The following is a 19538-nucleotide window of genomic DNA, read 5'->3' on the forward strand; positions in this document are numbered from 1 at the left end:
TTTATGGGTAGAGAAAATTTGCCAGCTTGTTCTCTTAGATCATGTGGGAAATGCCACAATATCAAGAGGGAAAGCTGAAAAGGACAGGAAGTGAAACCGAGAGAGGAATAAAGAGAACAGAAAGTAGAAAATAAAATGGGAAATAACTTGAAAAAAAGCCCCAAAAACCACAACTGTGGTCAATTAATAATAATAATAAAAAACTCTTTTGTCTTTTCCTGACCTAAGTAGAAAAAAAATCATGAGGTCAACAAAAAGCATGAAGGGCAGTTTAATGAAGACTATTTAATAATGTTGGTAACTGCAAGGACCTGAGGATGGACTACAACAAAAAGGTTTTACCATGTTGCTTCATGCAGGTCATACGAAGAAAACAGCAGATGGGAAATGCCCGTTCATTAGGTTGGAAATGTAAAGATAAAGTAAGACAAGATAGCCTTTATCAGTCCCATAGTTGGGAAATTCAAAGCATTACAGCAGCAAAAAGAGCAGGAATAAAAAATAACACACGACACACAAACAGAAGAAAAATGTACACTCTCTCTCTCTTCCTCCTGAAAGGTGGTTCAGTCTACATCCTGCCTTTATTTAGGATTTGTGTGACTTGATGCTATGTTCAGCTTTTTAATCTTTATTCACGGCGCATCAACATCATAACAATATGGTTTTTATACATTTTAATGCAGCAGTGTAATGTTGCAGAACAGAGCATCTGCTTGGAAAACTGTTATAACTATAGGATCACACTTCAATGGTTCATTGTCTTCATTGCTGAATGAGGTAATAAAGGGAATGCTGAATTCCACCAACTCTTATTTTGGATGCAGATACGTCAGGGTCACTTCTCTCAGTTGGGAAAGCTTCAACGCACATATTAAACAAATATGTAAGACTACGTTCTTCCATTTATGCAACATCTCTAAAATTAGAAATATCCTGTCTCAGAGTGACGCTGAAAAACTAGTTCATGCATTTATTACTTCCAGGCTGGACGACTGTAATTCATTATTATCAGAAAGTCCTAAAAACTCACTGAAAAGCCTTCAGCTAATCCAAAATGCTGCAGCAAGAGTCCTGACAGGGACTAGAAAGAAAGAGCAGATTTCTCCTGTTTTGGCTTCCCTTCATTGGCTTCCTGTTAAATCCAGAATTGAATTCAAAATCCTGCTCCTCACATACAAGGTCTTAAATAATCAGGCCCCATCTTATCTTAATGACCTTGTAGTACCATATCAGCCTATTAGAGCACTTCGCTCTCGCTCTGCAGGCCTACTTGTTGTTCCTAGAGTATTTAAAAGTAGAATGGGAGGCAGAGCCTTCAGTTTTCAGGCCCCTCTTCTGTGGAACCAGCTTCCAGTTTGGATTCGGGAGACAGACACTATCTCTACTTTCAAGATCAGGCTTCAAACTTTCCTTTTTGCTAAAGCATATAGTTAGGGCTGGACCAGGTGACCCTGAATCCTCCCTTGGTTATGCTGCAATAGACGTAGGCTGCCGGGGATTCCCATGATGCATTGAGTTTTTCCTTTCCAGTCACCTTTCTCACTCACTATGTATTAACAGACCTCTCTGCATTGAATCATATCTGTTATTAACCTCTGTCTCTCTTCCACAGCATGTCTTTTATCCTGTCTTCCTTCTCTCACCCCAACCAGTTGCAGCAGATGGCCCCGCCCCTCCCTGAGCCTGGTTCTGCCGGAGGTTTCTTCCTGTTAAAAGGGAGTTTTTCCTTCCCACTGTCACCAAAGTGCTTGCTCATAGGGGGTCATATGATTGTTGGGTTTTTCTCTGTATCTATGAAGCGCCTTGAGGCGACTTTTGTTGTGATTTGGCGCTATATAAATAAAATTGAATTGAATTCAAGCATTCAGACATTTCTCATGCAGGAAGCCACACTTTATCTCAGTGGAAAAAAACAACCAGAGTAGGACAGACTGGTTGGTCAAGGGTTCATCCAAAAAACATCAGGAGGAAAGAGCCAGAAACTGGAAACCACATCGAGCTAAAACAGAAAGCTGAACTAATGAGTCTCTTTAAAAAAACCTTTATTACTTCTACTGTCGGATTTCAGAGTGTAATAACAACTGAAAACTGAACCTTTTAAGCATATAGTGTTCTTGTTTCTTCAGGACATGTGTGGTGTTTTATGGAAAAACAAACATGGGGGAACACACGCACCTTTATTATGTTGAACTGATGATTGTTTTTATTTCCGTATAAATATGTTGCTGTGAAATCAGGCACAAAAGAAAAAAATCATTTGAGCAGCTTCCACTGAAGAGCGTGGATCTATGAGCGTGACATGCAGTTCTAAAAATGCAGGAAGCACACAAACACACACGCACAGACCCGCTGGTATGTGCATCTCTGACTGCTCTCACTTTGACGAATGATGCTGGAAGACGGATATTTACACATTCCAGTCATGAGCAGAGGACAGAGGGTCATTTCTCAGAAGATCTCCCATGGCTACGGTCACCGTACGGCACATTCACATAACCAGGCAACAAGGAGATAAGTCTGGTCTGGCTGAGGGAAAGACTTGCATAAAATTAAAAGACACCAGTAGAGTAGCTTTGCATGCCTTTATTCTTTTAAGATAGCTTTGCTCTGATTGACTGTCCATTGTGAACAGCAGATTTGAATGGCTGTGTACCTGAGATGACCATATTCTCTCTAGCTATCTTAAAGCTTGTAGTTACAGCTGGATCAGGTGACCCTGAACCCTCCATAGTTATGCTGCCGTAGGCTGCCGACGCACAGTGATGCACTGAGCTTCTTAACTCATCATGTACTTACATGTCACAACTGCATGTTATAAACATTGCCTTTTTCTTTCTTTTTTGGCTACAAAGTCATCTATCATGGGCTAAAAATGCAGCTCAGAGGAGGTGCAGGAGACCGGTTTCCTTGGAAACCACTTGAATTAGCACCTTGAGTCAACTGGTGTAAATAAAACTGATCTGAACGTAATTACAACACACTGAAATGTTTTAACAGATTTTTTTTGTCTAATCTCAAACCAAAACTTTTGTTTACTCCACATAAATTATGACAATTTTCTTAATATAGCACACATCAGTATACTCAAACTCACAAGATAAAAACCTAAAATTTTACAATGAAACACAAAAGACAAGTTAACAAACATACACACATACATGAATGCACGCACACACACTTAGATTTTGAGTGTAAATTAAATGAGTCTGAACAAAAATGCATGTTGATCAGGAGGACAGCATATTTTATTGATTATTCTAGGTATGATGATCGGTGTTTGGACACAGGCAAACAGTCTTCTGTGGTTTTGAACAAAGTAAAAGAGGCTCTGTGTTTATTGTCTCTCATTTAGAGGCATGTTGAGAAATGATGTCAGACTGAGAGGACAATGAAGGTGAAGTCACTGAAGTTTCATCATAAACTTCCTCACAGCAGCACATCCTGCCTTGACCTTTGACTTTGGCTGTTTGCACGACTCAGGAGAGTTCTTAAGGTCGTTTCCATTGCTATTGTTTGAGTGTGTGAGGAAAGAAAAACAGCTTCAGAAATATTCACTTTTCTGTTTGCCATATGTTTCTGTTTCTGCAATAAACATTTTTGGCACAGAACTACACAAACGTACAAAAATGAAAAAAGAGCAGGAAAAACGAAACTGAGGTGATCCAGGTGAGGGTGTCTGGGTAGAGCAGTTCAGTTCAGTTGTACATGGTCATGTGGAGCCACTGGAACCAATCAGAGGGCAGAAGAAGTGATATATCATTATTGACATTAAAGCTGCCATCATACTAACTGTGCGCTCTCTACTGTGTCCATTGCAAGAAGCACAAACCCAAACCTGTGCGTGACTCCACAGCAGCTCTGTGTGCACTGTTTATGAGACCTTTCTGAGATACTTCAGTCTGCCTTCTACAAGCAGCCCATTTAAGTTCAGCAAGCATCCTTTCACTTTATTCACAGTTTGTTTTGTTTTTTTGGTCAGGTTTGCATTTCTGATTTGGACGGACATGCTTGCTGACTCTCACACATTCACAGAGCTGAACATTTACGGCTGTACGTTTAAGACTTGATGAAGTGTTCTTTATGTGTTCTCTGGATCAAATGCTGCACATTTCTGTAGACGTGCAACAGGGTTTCCTTCTGATCACCCCTGCTTACAGAAACTGGCTCACAATTACTTGGGATGTCACTGCTCGACTGCTAGCTAAAGCTCCCTGCAGGTTCTCTGCAGTTATGTGGGTGTTTATCTTTGCCTTCCTGCCCAGGAGACGTTCACTTTCATCTTGAAGTTTTCTTGCACTTCCAGATCTTCCACAATTCCCTTTAACTGTTACTTTTCATGGCATTTCATACAGTGAAAACTGCAAAGCTGAAAGCAGTTTCACACGTACTCGTAGCCTTAATATGCATTGGTTACCTAAAGAAGCCTGAGGTTATGTTGTAATGATATTTGAAGAGTCAGACTTTACCAGATGACATTTCATGAGAACAACCTCTCACCCACTGTACAGGTCCAAACAAGTGAGTTTCAGCCTCACAAACCGCTGCGCGCCCCGTGATTCCTGTTTCATTTTGTTCTGTTTTTACAACCGTGAGACATGAAGTGACAGGACTCTCACATTTAAAGGATCGCTAAGTTCACTCTTCAGCTCTAACGTTACACTATATTCATACCTGTCTGTAGCTGATGGTTACTGCTCCCGTTCCCATCACGTCGTATGCCTGAAATTTGTCTGCAAGAGGACGAAAAGACGATATTGAGACACAGCTAATGTTTGTCGTCTGCATCAAAACAGTTCAGAGAATCACGAATGAGCTGCTGAGTTGGCTTATAGAGGCTTTCCAAACATTCCTGTCATGTGATGTTTTAACTTTGACTTTTAGTTCAAATTAAAACATCACATGACTGATTCTGGGCAAAACGAGCTTGTGTATAATGACACAACAAACAGGGTTATTATGGGCAGTTTAAGCTAAACGTGAAAAGTAGACGTGAATTTTATTTTTGGGGGGAGTAAGTAACTGTTAATACGACAGGCTTGAACTGTTTTCCTGCTCAGTAATAAAAAGAATCAGTCTTTTCTGTTCCAGCTTATGAAAACATCTCTCTCCTCGTCGTCTCTCTTCCTCTTGTTTCTCCTCCCTTTTTTCCCACGCCTCCTCTGTCACCTCATCCGTTCTCTCTCTCGCTCCTCTGTCATCCTCTGCTTCTTTCTCTCGTGGCCTTGTGGTGTCATTTACCAGCAAATATGGTGATTAAAACCACTTGCTGTTTCTAATTTATACCATTCATCTCCTCTGAAAGACAGAAAGCTGTAACAATGCTTGCACCCCCACCCCGCCCCGCATCACCCCCTCTTACGGATCATGCTCTCCAGTTTCATCAGCAGGTACAGGAAGCCGGGGTAACTGATGGTCATGTCCGGCTCCGTGTATCTCAGTCCAACCAGCTGCATCACCAACTCGTCCACCCGGATGCCTGCAGCAGGGACAGATGGAGCAGAGGTGGGGGTAAAACGCAGGTGCAGAAGCACTAGGTGGGATACCTGTTTTTATTGCAATAAACTCCACATGTGCACAGGTGACATATATGACCGCACACTCGTTTCCCTGATCCCAGCCAGTCCATTAGGCAGCTCCCGTCTGAGTGACGTATGAGTGATGAACCAAAACGTTTGTGTTTTGTGATTTTAATGACTTCAGAAAAAAAAGTTCTCCACACAAACTGCACATCTTTTTCATTTCATGTAATCAAAACGGTCTGCTTATTAATTAATTTAACTTCAATGGTGCAAAAATGTTTGACTAATGTGACGACTTGGGAAACACAGGACTTTAGTTACACATGTGACCAAACATGTGACCCTTTTAGGATCACACGTTGAGCGAAAAAGGTGTTTGGCTCCCTCTGCTGGTCGGATTTTTACCGACCGATGGAGACCCTCAGCGGTTAAATGACACAGGATGAAAAAGTGTTGTGAATGCTACCTGCTGCTTTCAGCGAGGGCATGACCTCCTGATATTCGAGGCGCTGAGTTTTGTCCTTGTCATGCATGAGGAAGATATCCTGAGGAGAGATTAAACACAGTAAAAATAAATGCCTGAAAAGCTGCATATACACAAACATTCTGTTATAATCTGATAAAACTGCGACAGCAGGTCCGGTAATGGCAATCTTGTGTAAGTATTTTATACATAAATGTCGCTTTTTTAAGATTAAACCAACACTGGCTCACTGGAAAAACGACCTAAACCTGTTGGTTAAATCTTTGACTTTAGTTAAAAAGAAAAAGGCTGCTTTTTTTGTTTCCTTTGTAGAAGATTTTGATTTAGTGAGTTAATAATCTGTTAATTTATGTGACCCCATCTTTATATTTTATTTTCACTATATATGAAAGTTGCTAATATGTAAGAAATGTTTATTCTCTGAATCTGTAATATATGGTGCATTTTGTTTGTATGTTTATATTACTAATAAAAAAAAAAAAAAAAAAACCCAAAAAAAAAAAAAAAAAAAAAAAAAAAGGTCCGGTAATGGCGGCTGGCTGAAAGGACGTGCCCACTTCTGCTCCGCTATCTTTCTGTAAAATCCTGAATAATACTCGTTTGTTAGACATTGAACGACACCTAGGACAGCTGTGATGCTTCTCTCGCAAAGGAAACCCGGGAAAAACATTGGTAGACCGACTCAATCGAAATTATCTGACTTCACTTCTAAGTTGAACTCTGAGGCTAGCTGTGAAGCTAGCGTTAGCCGTGAAGATAGCGAGACTAATATTAACGCTAGCCAGGCGGTGGAGGAGGGAAATGATGAGCCGACTGAGAGAGAAAAGACGGCCGAAGGCTCAGACGTAATACTGGCGGCTATTGCAAGCTTGAAATCCGATTTTTCCTCCAAACTTGATGGTATTTTGTCAGCAATAGAGACCGTGAGGAAGGATGTTAATGAGTGTGCCAAGCGGGTCAACGAGGCGGAGGCCCGGATATCTGCAGCAGAAGATAGCATTACCACCTTGGAAGCAAAGATACGGACTCTTGAAAATAACAACAAAAACCTCGAGGACAAAGTGCTGGATCTGGAGACCAGATCGCGACAATCTAACTTGAGACTTGTTAACCTGCCCGAGGACGCAGAAGGAGAAGACGCGTGCGCTTTCTTGGAAAACTGGCTACCGGAGGCTCTGAACTTGGCGCCGCTACGAACCACTCTGACGCTGGAGAGAGCGCATCGGGTCGGCCAGAAGAATATGTCAAATACCGCTGCACCAAGGACTATGATCATGAAGTTTCTAAATTACAAGGATAAAATGACCGTGATAAGAGCTGCCAGGGCAAAGGGACAGATTCTTTTCAAGAATCGCCCGGTGAGATTTTATGAGGACCTAGCGACCGGAGTGCACAAAAAACAGAAAGAGTTTGACGCCGTGAGACAACAGCTTCGCTCCATGGGTATCCGGTACGGCATGATTCCTCCTGCGCGACTGATAGTGACACACAACGGACAGTCCCGCATCTTTAACCTGCCAGGTGAAGCGGAGAACTTTGTGAAGGCTCTGAGGTCAGAAAGTGGACCGGGGTGAGATGATGTAATCATGGTCATACTACAGTGTGTTGGCATGGAGGGGTGATTACTGAGCTTTAAGTTTAAAAAGAAGTGAGAGGGAGAGAGAGAAAGGCCAGTTTGTTATATTTATTTGTTTATTGGTCCAGAGGCTCACAGCCATTATTAGTACCCTGATTTTCTTATCGTATTCAATAACGAGTTTTTTGTTTGCATAGCGGGGTGGGGTAAGGGAAAAGTGTTCAGGCACAGTCGGTTGATCCTCACTTTTGGGTGGAACAACCTTTAGCTGTTAGACAGGTGCCAATATGTATAGGGGGAGGGAAATGGGTGCCCAAGTTAAAGGGGCATATTCAGTATTCATGGTTATGGATGTAGTTTTTGACATTCAGGTATTATTTGTTTCTCTGTCCTTTAATATTTCAAATGTGTTGGGAAGCTCATTCAGTGTTATATGTTATGTCTGGTGGGATAAGAATTAAAATTTCTTCTTGGAACTGCAGAGGACTACAAAAACTGGAGAAGGTAAAACAAGTAATGTCTAGGCTGAACTCTATGCACTCTGATATCATGCTGCTACAGGAAACGCACCTGTTGTCTAGTCAAGAGGCGAAGATTAGGAGGAGGTGGCAAGGCAGTATGTATTCTGCGCCCTTCACTTCTCAGGCAAGAGGTGTTATGATCTTGATCCACAAATCTATACCATTTCAGGTGACAAGGGTTATTAAAGACAAGGCTGGGAGATATGTTATTTTACAGGGCACACTTATTACGGAAAAAATAATCCTGATAAATATCTATGCTCCAAACACTGACGACCCAAAGTTTTTTCATAATCTTTTTCTTACAGTATCATGTCTGTCTGGTAGCCTTATTATAGCAGGGGATTTTAATTGTACGTTGAACCCAGAATTGGATAGGAGCTCAGGTATTGATCTCTCTCATCCTAAAAGTAGGCAAACTATTCAACATTTTATGAAAGAACTTGATCTGAGGGATATTTGGAGGGATATGAACCCTAAGGTCTTAAAATACTCCTGCTATTCACATACACATAAATCATACTCGCGTATTGATTACTTTTTAGTTTCTGCCAATTTGAGTTATAAAATAAAGGACTGTCACTATGATAATATTTTAATATCTGACCATTCGCCAAACTCGTTAATATATGAAGATTTGAGACTGAAGAGAGATCCCCCTAGGTGGAGATTTAAACAAAAGTGGCTCCTAGACTCAGAATTTATATCTTTCATAGATAACCAAATAAACATTTTTTTTTCATACTAATAGGGATGAAACATCACCCTGCTCAAGATGGGAAGCTTTTAAGGCCTACATAAGGGGTCAGATTATTAGCTTCACAAGTTATAGAGCAAAGCAAACTTATCAGAAAACAAAAAAGTTGGAGGCAGAGATTGAGATGCTTGAGGGAGAATATTTTCAAAGTTTTTGTCCAAGAGTCCATCAAAAGCTTCTGTTACTAAGAACACAGTATAATGAACTTTCTGCTTCTAAGGCAGCCTTACATCTTTTGCATCTTAAACAGACATTCTATGATCAAGGGGAAAAGCCCGGGAAATTATTAGCCTGGCGCCTCCGTCAATTACAGAATGAGAAAAACATTGCCTCAGTTGAAAACAGTGATGGACAGGTTATTGTTGACCCTCTAGGAATTAATGAAACTTTTAAGGTTTTTTTTGAAAAATTATATAACTCAGACATAACACACATGGGACAAGAGCAAGATCTCTTCTTAGATACCCTTCAGTTGCCCAGCATTTCAGGACTAATGAGCGCAGATCTTGATACACCTATAACAAAGGAGGAGATATCTATAGCAATAGACCATTTGAAAACAGGTAAAGCCCCAGGCCCAGATGGGCTGCCGACAGAAATTTATAGGGTATTTAAAACTAAACTGCTGTCCCCTCTTTTTGACATGTTTTCGGATTCATTTGAAAAGGGAATCCTTCCGGTCTCATTAAGAGGAGCCCTGATAACTTTATTGCCCAAACCTGGTAAACCGTGCAATAAATGTGGTAACCTAAGACCAATAAGTCTTCTTAATGTGGATCTAAAGATACTTTGCAAAATTTTGGCTCGAAGACTGGAGAGATTTTTACCTGATCTAATTACCTGTGATCAGAATGGGTTTATTGCGGGTAGACAGGGATTTCATAATGTGAGAAGAGTGTTGGATATTCTTCATAGTCAGGAGGGAAAACCGGACACTGCTCTACTATCATTAGATGCCGAAAAGGCCTTTGATAGAGTTGAGTGGCCCTATTTATTTGAAATATTAAAAAGATTTGGCTGTGGGGATAATTTCTGTCGGTGGATTAGACTTTTATATAATGAGCCATATGCTGAAATACTGACAAATGGAATTATATCTAAACCGTTTGAAATTAAACGGGGCTGTAGGCAAGGGTGCCCTTTGTCCCCTTTATTGTTTATTTTAGCAATCGAACCGTTTGCCATTGCGGTGCGGTCCCATAAGAGCATAACTGGTCTATCAGTAAACCAACAGGAACACAGAATTGCTTTATTTGCAGATGATGTTATTCTTTTCTTGGAAAAGCTGAAGGAGTCTATCCCAGCCTTGTTGGATCTACTACACATATTTGGACGGATATCAGGATATAAAGTGAACAAAGAAAAATCTTCATTAATGATACTTAACTCAGAAGAGAGAGAGGGTGCTGGAAATGCTTTCCAATTCAAAATGGTAGACTGTTTTACCTATCTGGGGATTAAGATAGTGCCATGTTTGAGAGACATTGTTGGAGCTAACTACACCCCTATGGTAGACTCAATCACCTCATCCCTAGATAGATGGAAGCCCTTGCCCTTGTCACTTATAGCGAGAATTAATGTTCTTAAATTAAACATAATGCCCAAACTTTTGTACCTGTTCCAGAACATCCCATTGTCACCCCCTGCTAACTTATTTTCACACCTGAAGACAATTTTTGTAAGTTTTTTGTGGAATGATAGACGACCAAGGCTCCGTTTATCACTCTTGTACTTACCGTATGAAAGAGGAGGCCTCAAATGTCCCAATCCACTTTGGTACTATTGGGCAGCCCAATTGAGGACTATGATGTATTATTTTACAGATAAATCCCCCCCGCCTTGGACAAATATGGAAAACAGTTCAGTACTTCTTCCCCTTCCCCAGTACCTATACTCAGCAAAAGTCAAAATGTTGAAAAAAAAGACAAAAAATCCTATAGTCAGAAATATGATTATGATCTGGTATCAGGTTAAAAAATACCTGGGTGAACCCACCTCTTTCGCACGCTTTAGCCCAATATGGGGTAATCAATTTTTCCCTCCAGGCAGAGCAGACCCTGGTTTTAGGAAGTGGGCTGACAAAGGCTTAAAGACAATAGGGGATCTCGTGGGATCAGAGGGTGAGATTTTGATGTCATTTGAGGAGTTGATTTCCAAGTATGATATCCCATGCAAACATCGATTTAAATATCTACAAGTGAGAAACTTTATTAGATCATCTCAAAATCAGTGTTTGTCAATCCCTCCGTTTTCCACTTTGGAAACAGAAATGAAAAGAGATTGCTTTGGAAGGGGAATAATCTCCAAATTATATAATATGTTAGTAGAGGGTTCCCCTGAATCTTCTTTAGGAAAACTTAATGCCTGGAGGGAAGATTTACAGGAGGACTTATCCTCCGAAGACTGGGAGGAGGCATGTGCTGAAGCACAAACACAAACTACCAATACTCGTCTCAAAGTATTGCAATATAATTGGCTAATGAGGACGTATGTGACTCCAGAAAAGCTTAATAAGTATAATGGTGATATCCCAGACTTGTGTTTCAGGTGTGGAGAGGAGAAAGGGACGTTTTTCCACTGTGTCTGGGAATGCAATAAAGTACAACGGTTTTGGAAAGAGATTAAACAAGCTCTGGATATTATATTGGGTACACAACTAGCTCTTGACCCTAAACTTTTTATTTTAGGGTTATATCCTGATGGACATCTTATGTCTAGAAAGGTAATTACCGCCCTGGACTTATGTCTACTGCTGGCAAAAAGAGTCATAGCACTCTCATGGAGGAAGACCAGTAAACCAAAATACATTAACTGGATTAAGGAATTGTCCACAACTTTACCTATGGAAAAAATTACTTACATTATCAAGGGGAAACTACCACTTTTTCAAAACATCTGGGGTCCCTTTATGCAATATATGGGAAATATGGATCTTGGCAGTATGGTGGATGGGGCAGATGGGGTGTAAATGTTGGTGGTCCTCTGCAGTTTCCTAAATTAATCTCTTTTATACTTGATCTTTAATGCTGTGTGAATTGTACATTTGAGTTTGTAACTTTGAACCATGCACAATAGTGTAACCGAGTTGATGTTGAGCAACCCTTGGAAATAGAGAAGCTTATATATATATATATATATATATATATATATATATATAAAAACACCCAGCACGCCCCTGCGGGCGGTTTATCCTTCAAGCTCGGGTCCTCTACCAGAGGCCTGGGAGCTTGAGGGTCCTGCGCAGTATCTTAGCTGTTCCCAGGACTGCGCTCTTCTGGACAGAGATCTCCGATGTTGTTCCTGGGATCTGCTGGAGCCACTCGCCTAGCTTGGGAGTCACCGCACCTAGTGCTCCGATTACCACGGGGACCACCGTTACCTTCACCCTCCACATCCTCTCGAGCTCTTCTCTGAGCCCTTGGTATTTCTCCAGCTTCTCGTGTTCCTTCTTCCTGATATTGCTGTCATTCGGAACCGCTACATCGATCACTACGGCCATCTTCTTCTGTTTGTCTACCACCACTATGTCCGGTTGGTTAGCCACCACCATTTTGTCCGTCTGTATCTGGAAGTCCCACAGGATCTTAGCTCGGTCATTCTCCACCACCCTTGGGGGCATCTCCCATTTTGACCTCGGGACTTCCAGGTTATACTCGGCACAGATGTTCCTGTACACTATGCCGGCCACTTGGTTATGGCGTTCCATGTATGCCTTGCCTGCTAGCATCTTGCACCCTGCTGTTATGTGCTGGATTGTCTCTGGGGCATCTTTACACAGCCTGCACCTGGGGTCTTGCCTGGTGTGATAGACCCCAGCCTCTATGGATCTTGTGCTCAGAGCTTGTTCTTGTGCTGCCATGATTAGTGCCTCTGTGCTGTCTTTCAGTCCAGCTTTGTCCAGCCACTGGTAGGATTTCTGGATATCAGCCACCTCCTCTATCTGCCGGTGGTACATACCGTGCAGGGGCCTGTCCTTCCATGATGGTTCCTCGTCTCCCTCCTCTTTCTTGGGTTTCTGCTGCCTGAGGTATTCACTGAGCACTCGGTCAGTTGGGGCCATCTTCCTAATGTATTCTTGGATGTTCGTTGTCTCATCCTGGACTGTGGTGCTGACACTCACCAGTCCCCGGCCCCCTTCCTTCCGCTTAGCGTACAGCCTCAGGGTGCTGGATTTGGGGTGAAACCCTCCATGCATGGTAAGGAGCTTTCTTGTCTTTATGTCAGTGGCTTCTATCTCCTCCTTTGGCCAGCCTATTACCCCAGCAGGGTACCTGATCATGGGCAGGGCGTACGTGTTGATGGCCCGGATCTTGTTCTTACCATTCAGCTGACTCCTCAGGACTTGCCTGACCCTCTGCAGGTACTTGGTGGTTGCAGCTTTTCTAGCGGCCTCTTCATGGTTCCCATTCGCCTGTGGGATCCCCAAGTACTTGTAACTGTCCTCTATGTCTGCAATGTTGCCTTCTGGTAGTTCAATCCCCTCAGTTCTGACTACCTTCCCTCTCTTTGTTACCATCCGACTACACTTCTCCAGTCCGAACGACATTCCAATGTCATTGCTGTATAGCCTGGTAGTGTGGATCAGTGAATCGATGTCTCGTTCACTCTTGGCATACAGCTTGATGTCATCCATGTACAGGAGGTGGCTGACAACTGCTCCATTCTGTAGTCGGTATCCGTAGCCAGTCTTGTTAATGATCTCACTGAGGGGGTTCAGGCCTATGCAGAACAGCAGTGGGGACAGAGCATCTCCTTGGTAGATCCCGCACTTGATGGTGACTTGTGCTAACGGCTTGGAGTTGGCCTCTAGTGTTGTACGCCACATCCCCATTGAGTTCCTGATGAAGGCTCTTAGGGTCCCATTGATCTTGTACAATTCTAGGCATTCCAGTATCCAGCTGTGGGGCATTGAGTCATAGGCCTTCTTGTAATCAATCCAGGCAGTGCACAGGTTGGTCAGTCTGGTCTTGCAGTCTCGGCTGATTGTTCTGTCTACCAGTAGCTGGTGTTTTGCGCCTCTGGTATTCTTGCCAATTCCTTTCTGTGTCCCGCTCATGTATTGACCCATGTGCCTGTTCATCTTAGCCGATATGATGCCTGACAGGAGCTTCCATGTAGTACTGAGGCAGGTTATTGGTCGGTAGTTGGAGGGGACCGGTCCCTTCTTGGGGTCCTTGGGGATCAGGACCGTCCGGCCTTCAGTTAGCCATTCCGGGTGTCTCTCGTTAACTAGCAGCTGGTTCATTTGTGCTGCCAGACGCTCGTGGAGTGCAGTCAGCTTCTTCAGCCAGTAGGCGTGAACCATGTCGGGCCCTGGTGCTGTCCAACTCTTCATACTGGAGACCCTTTCTTGGATATCTGCCACTGTGATGGTTACTGGACCCTGTTCAGGGAGGTCGCTGTGGTCAGCCCTCAATAGGATGAATAGGATGAGGGACCTATGGATATATATATATATATATATATATATATATATATATATATATATATATAAAAAATTTTTTTTTTTTTTGGGGGGGGGGGGGGGTTGGGGTTGTGTTTTCCTTTTCCTTTGTTTGACTAAGTTATTATTTACAGGTGATATAGTTTGTACTTCCACTTAACTGTTGCTCTCTAACATCTTATAAGTGTCTGATTTGCAAGGGAGGGCGATTGACTGTTATACAATAATTTAGCTGCCCTGGATGTTTCCTTTGCTGTGGAAGTACTCCAATTTCTGTATGTAATTTTGAAACGCAATAAAGATATTGTTGGAAAAAAAAAACTGCGACAGCAGCGAGCATCCATGGTCTACTCTGCATTCGCACAAACATACACTTTCCCTTTTAGTAATCCCACCCTGGAAGGCGTGGGGCACATTTTGTGTCACATAACTTGATGCTGCTGGTTGGACTTGTCCACCTTTTTGCTTGAATCATTTTATGTTTCTGTGGCAGTTTTCTGAGAGTAAAATATGTCCAGTGTTATCCGGTGCAACAAATATAGGCTTCAGATTGCATCACAGTGCTTCCTGATGTCATCACAACAGAATCAGAGCTGGAAAAGTTTTACAGATGTTATTTTATTTTCAGCATTGGTTTCTTTCAAATTAGTTGGTTTCCAGACTGAGTTTGTCTGTTATAATCGTTTTTATGTTTTAAATGTTTATTTTTAGTGTATTCTAGACTATATCTGGACATATGGTGTCGCAGAAATGTGCCTGATTATGCCTCAACGGTGACCTCCACAACCGTCTCTTTGGTAGTAATACAGTATATGGAGTAAATGCAGTATATTGTCTGGCACATGGATAATACTGCAATTATTTGTACATTTACAGATACACAGTGCGCGGACGTCAGCTACTACAGCACGGGCTCTGCAGTGATTTGTATTATTTTAATATGGATATGTATTTTGAAGTTTGCATAACAAACACTAGAAGCTAGAAAAAAGTGTAGATTTGTTGGTTTTAATGTGAACAGCTGTGATGGTTTTACTTAATGATGAGTTATTTTCTCCCCAAAGTTCCTTTTGGACCATTTTCAAAAACTCATTAAATACATTTTGCAGCATTTTTCTATGCACTTATATATTTTTTAAAGTGTAATTCACACAGAACCAATGAAAACGTGTTCTGTGGCTCTAGTTCAGACACGTTCTTGCATTTATTTTGGTCTCTCCTGAAAAGAGGAGTTTAACAAGACTTAAAAATTGAGAGTTCGTGTAAGGAGTGAGATCGCCAGTTGCATTCAGCTTCTGCTACCACCACAATGTTAGCAGTGTTGTTGATGTTGCTGGTGATGATCTTACCGTCCACCTCCTGATCTTGTCCCAAAGACTCTGGAACTCGGGCCAGTTTAGCTGAGCGATGCCTTGGCTCTGGAGAAAATTCTCAGGTCAAAGAAATTAACCCAGAAATATCCCGACAGGCCTCGGAGGACACCGAGCTGACAGGCTGCTGAGAGTCTGCCGGTAACAGATGTGTGAAGGGTACGAATTTATCAGCAAACGACTTTGGATTCATCACAGATTAGACTTCTGCGCACAAAAACAATTTTTTTGGGGGGAAATTGTGACGATCTTGGTCTTATATTAATGCTCGACATTACCTGCAGCTCTCACAGTCATTCATTCATCTGTAGTTTTCTTATACAAATTTTTGATTACATGATAAACTTTAAACAAATTTTCTTTTGAAATCCTTTTCTACAGGTTTGGCTGTGAGTGTGACTAAAAGCTGTGGCTCTCTACACATTATCTAAAGCTCTTACTTTCAGTTATGCACACCAGACGTTTTACTGGGGTCTCACGGCTCCTTGCCTATAACACACATGTGAAAGGATCATTAGAGCCTGGATAGCTCAGTTGGTAGAGCATCAGACTTTTAATCTGAGGGTCCAGGGTTCAAGTCCCTGTTCAGGTGTGGCTCTCTTAAATCAAGGTGCTCAATCACTACCAGCTGTAGTTAATGTCAATTAACTTCACTATATAAAAACTAGCTGGTGTCCTGCCATAAATAATTACATATTATTAGAGCTGAAGTGTAAAACCAGCTCATGATACTCCAACAGCACAACAGGAGGAAGGCTTTTTGTGATAAAACAGCTTTTTTTTAGAATCAAAAACATTTTCATTTGATCAAAAGTCTCTTGTTGCAGTGCTCAGACAGCTGAGTTATTTTAATGGGGCAGGGAAAAAAACACATCTCCACCTCTCCCCCTCTTTCTTTTGCTTTTACCTGCCAATTGTAAATGGTTTATGCTCTTTTTAACTATGAACACTAATTTGGAATTGTTTGGAAATGTTCACAAAGAGAAAAACTGCATGCTGTGGTTATGACATATTACCGAGTACTGCAAACACTCTCATCACGCAGGTCGTCTGCCTGTGTCACACTCTTGTGTGTTTTTTAAGGATACATCCATGAGGACCACCAGGCTCTTGCACTGCTCCAAAGCCAAGTACTTCTCGCTTCCTGCCAGCACTGAACACAGCAGAGGGAACATTTTAACACAGACATACAGACCTGATGTAAAAAGGCCAAAGCAGTGTGTGAGGCTGGGTGTTTTTCTTCACCGTAAATACCAACAGATGTTTAAAGCCATGTCCACACTAATACGTCTTCGTTTGAAAACGCAAACTGAGAAAATTGAAAACTGAGACGGCGTTTTTGGTCAAGGAAAACTTGAGCTTTTTGAAAACGCTGACAGCTCTCTTAAAGATTAATATCAGTCTGTACATGCTCCAGATTTCTTCACATTCTTGATTCTCACTCGCTTTTGCAACTTTGCTACTTTTGTGTTACTCGCAGCAACGACCACCTCATTGTTAGTCCATTTAAAAAACTCGGTGCTTCTCCTCAACATTTTGCCGCGACGGAAAAGTAAATAAACAGCAGATGGAAATCACGCAGGTCAAACCATCTTACGTTTCACGCATGCGCAGTACAGGAACGTAAGCGTTTTCAGTCGTTTCAGTGTGGATGAACAGCTGTTCAGAAACCATTGAAAACGATAGTGTGGAGCATTTTTAGACGAAAACACCATTTTCAAATTTATCCGGATTAGTGTAGACGCAGCCAAGTCTCGCTCCAATCATTGGTGTGAATGCTGATGTTGTTATGTTAATGAACCCTAAACAGGCAGTTCAGTAGTGGTGGGTGTGGGGCTCTGTAAGTGAGAAAACTCTAAAGTAGACATGCAGCAGTTCTGCAAAATGCAAAAATCACCCAAAACTTTGTTTTTGGCAGAAGCTCTGCGTGTTGTGGGGCGTACACAGACCAACTCTGACTTCCTCAGCTCCTGAGCCACCATCATTTCTAAATAGCCACGGGCTTTATATCAGGGTGTAATGCTCAATGTTACACCCTCAACCAGGTCACCCCACTAAAAATAAAATAGTCTATGTCCATCTTTTACATCCAGTCTATGCTTTTACCAGCACCTGTTGGAGTTCAGTAGCAGCATCACCTAACCTGGAGGCTAGTTAGCATAATGCTAGCTTTTTGAGGTTATTTACTTTTCTTTTTTGGACGGAGTTCAGATGACTGAAGTTTTGAAACAATCGTCTGCTGAAAGAGATATGACTGAACAAGCAGGATGAACAGCAGGATTACTGACCTCCACCCTGAATGGCCTCAGTCAGAAGTTTGTAGAGGTGCAGTGGTTTGCAAAATCCCTTCTTATGACACAAAAAAGACATAAAGGGGTCAGTGTTTCACTACTTCTGTTAAAACCTCTTATATCAACCAGTAATGGCAGGGCAAGAACAGGCAGCTGTGTGCTTCAATCTCACCTTGTTGCAGTGTTTCTGAAATAACTGTCTGATGGCCTGAGGTGAAGGGAGGGCAGCTTGGTGAGGAAATGAAAGCTGGCGGGAGAAACACAAAGTAAATGAACACGCTGCATATCTCATTATTTATTTCCATCCTCGTAAGTTGTCAATACTTTTATTAGATCAAAAATCTTCACCTGGCCACTACAAGACCACAGAAACGTCAAACAGCTGTCAGGCAGCTGGAAGGAGAGCCTGGATAGCTCAGTCGGTAGAGCATCAGACTTTTAATCTGAGGGTCCAGGGTTCAAGTCCCTGTTCAGGCGATGTGTGTTTTAAAACTCTAATCTCTAGCTCAGGTTTGGCCAACTCCGTCTGTCAATCTCTTGCTCCCCACTCCCCTCTCTCGTAAACAAGATCCGGAGATACTCCATTTCCTCCGCTTTCCCTTTTCCAGCTGAAATCTGAGGCCTCAGATTTTGAGGCGCTTATTCTCATTCCTACCGCTTCAAGCTCAGCTGTTCCAGTGCCAGCTGAAGGCCGCTACCTGAGCAAGCCAACAGAACCACCTTGTCTGCAAAAAGCACATGATGTGGTTCAAAGTGGAAGCTAATGCCATCTGGCTCGACACTCACTGGGAACGGGTCTCGTCAATGATTTCTATAATCAATTCGATTCCGATTCACAAGGTCCCGATTCGATTCAATTTTGACTCAGACAGTCAGAAATATTATAATTCTGATAATTTATCAGTACTGACACTTGTTAGACTTCATCAGATGTGTGAGCATCACAGCAGATGCTTTTATGTCAAAATAACTGAGAATAAAACTGGAAAACATGAAGGAGATTTTCCTGGCCTGGTTTTTTATAGCAGCTAACCTTAAAAATATTCTGCAGTAGATCAAAAACTGAAGAAAACCATGAATCAACATCTGAACATTACCTGATGCTGCAAAGTTACAGAGGTTTGATTACAGATGCAGCTACAAGTTTTGCAAATTGGCATCATTTTAAAAAGTTTACATTTCTTTGGTATTAAACAGCAGAAATGAGGCTTTCTTGTCAGAAGTCATTTTTGGAAAAACAAACAAACAAACAAAACAAAAAGAACAAAAAAAAAAAACAATGACCAACTGCGGCGTACACGACGATAAGCTGGTGCGTAATAAGCAAGCAAATAATGCAGAATAATGTGCATGAAGTGTTATTTTATCACGGTGGAAGCAAAACCGCAAAACTAAGGGAATTCATGACGATGTTTTTCAAACATGAAGGATAGTCTGGATCTTCATTTGCTGCTGGTTCTGTGAATTTTGGTTGGAGAGAGACAAAACCTGCAGCTTCCAAATCTGTGAGCTGTCGGCTTTCAGCCCCGACGGCGTGTCTGTGTACGTGCCGTCGGTGAGAAAGTTGACAAAAC

General features: G+C 41.9%; 1 protein-coding gene and 2 non-coding genes across 5 annotated transcripts in view; 2 read left to right on the plus strand and 1 right to left on the minus strand.

Moving 5' to 3' along the window:
- Window positions 1–2176: 2176 nt before the first annotated feature.
- Window positions 2177–19538, minus strand: part of LOC146654692 (calpain-9) — a 34896-nt gene continuing 17534 nt past the window's right edge. The window contains exons 13-20 of one of the 3 annotated variants that reach the window (XM_085379633.1): window positions 18137–18211; window positions 17962–18019; window positions 16762–16826; window positions 15653–15721; window positions 5989–6067; window positions 5363–5479; window positions 4675–4733; window positions 2177–3725 (exon numbers count right to left, since the gene is read on the minus strand). In XM_085379633.1, the coding sequence (XP_085235759.1) occupies window positions 3699–3725; window positions 4675–4733; window positions 5363–5479; window positions 5989–6067; window positions 15653–15721; window positions 16762–16826; window positions 17962–18019; window positions 18137–18211 (549 nt within the window). In that variant the 3' untranslated portion in view covers window positions 2177–3698. Of the gene's footprint in view, window positions 3726–4674; window positions 4734–5362; window positions 5480–5988; window positions 6068–15652; window positions 15722–16142; window positions 16163–16689; window positions 16827–17961; window positions 18023–18136; window positions 18212–19538 lie in introns of those variants that run through there. The other 2 variants (XM_085379632.1, XM_085379634.1) reach the window with 2 other exon arrangements.
- trnak-uuu (transfer RNA lysine (anticodon UUU)) lies at window positions 16193–16265 on the plus strand. The gene has a single exon. It is a non-coding gene; the product is annotated as a tRNA-Lys (tRNA).
- Window positions 18369–18441, plus strand: trnak-uuu (transfer RNA lysine (anticodon UUU)). The gene has a single exon. It is a non-coding gene; the product is annotated as a tRNA-Lys (tRNA).

This window comes from Rhamphochromis longiceps, linkage group LG14 (assembly GCF_057381845.1).
Source record: "Rhamphochromis longiceps isolate RC_006_pf linkage group LG14, R_longiceps_female_GT1.1, whole genome shotgun sequence".
Lineage (NCBI taxonomy): Eukaryota > Metazoa > Chordata > Actinopteri > Cichliformes > Cichlidae > Rhamphochromis > Rhamphochromis longiceps.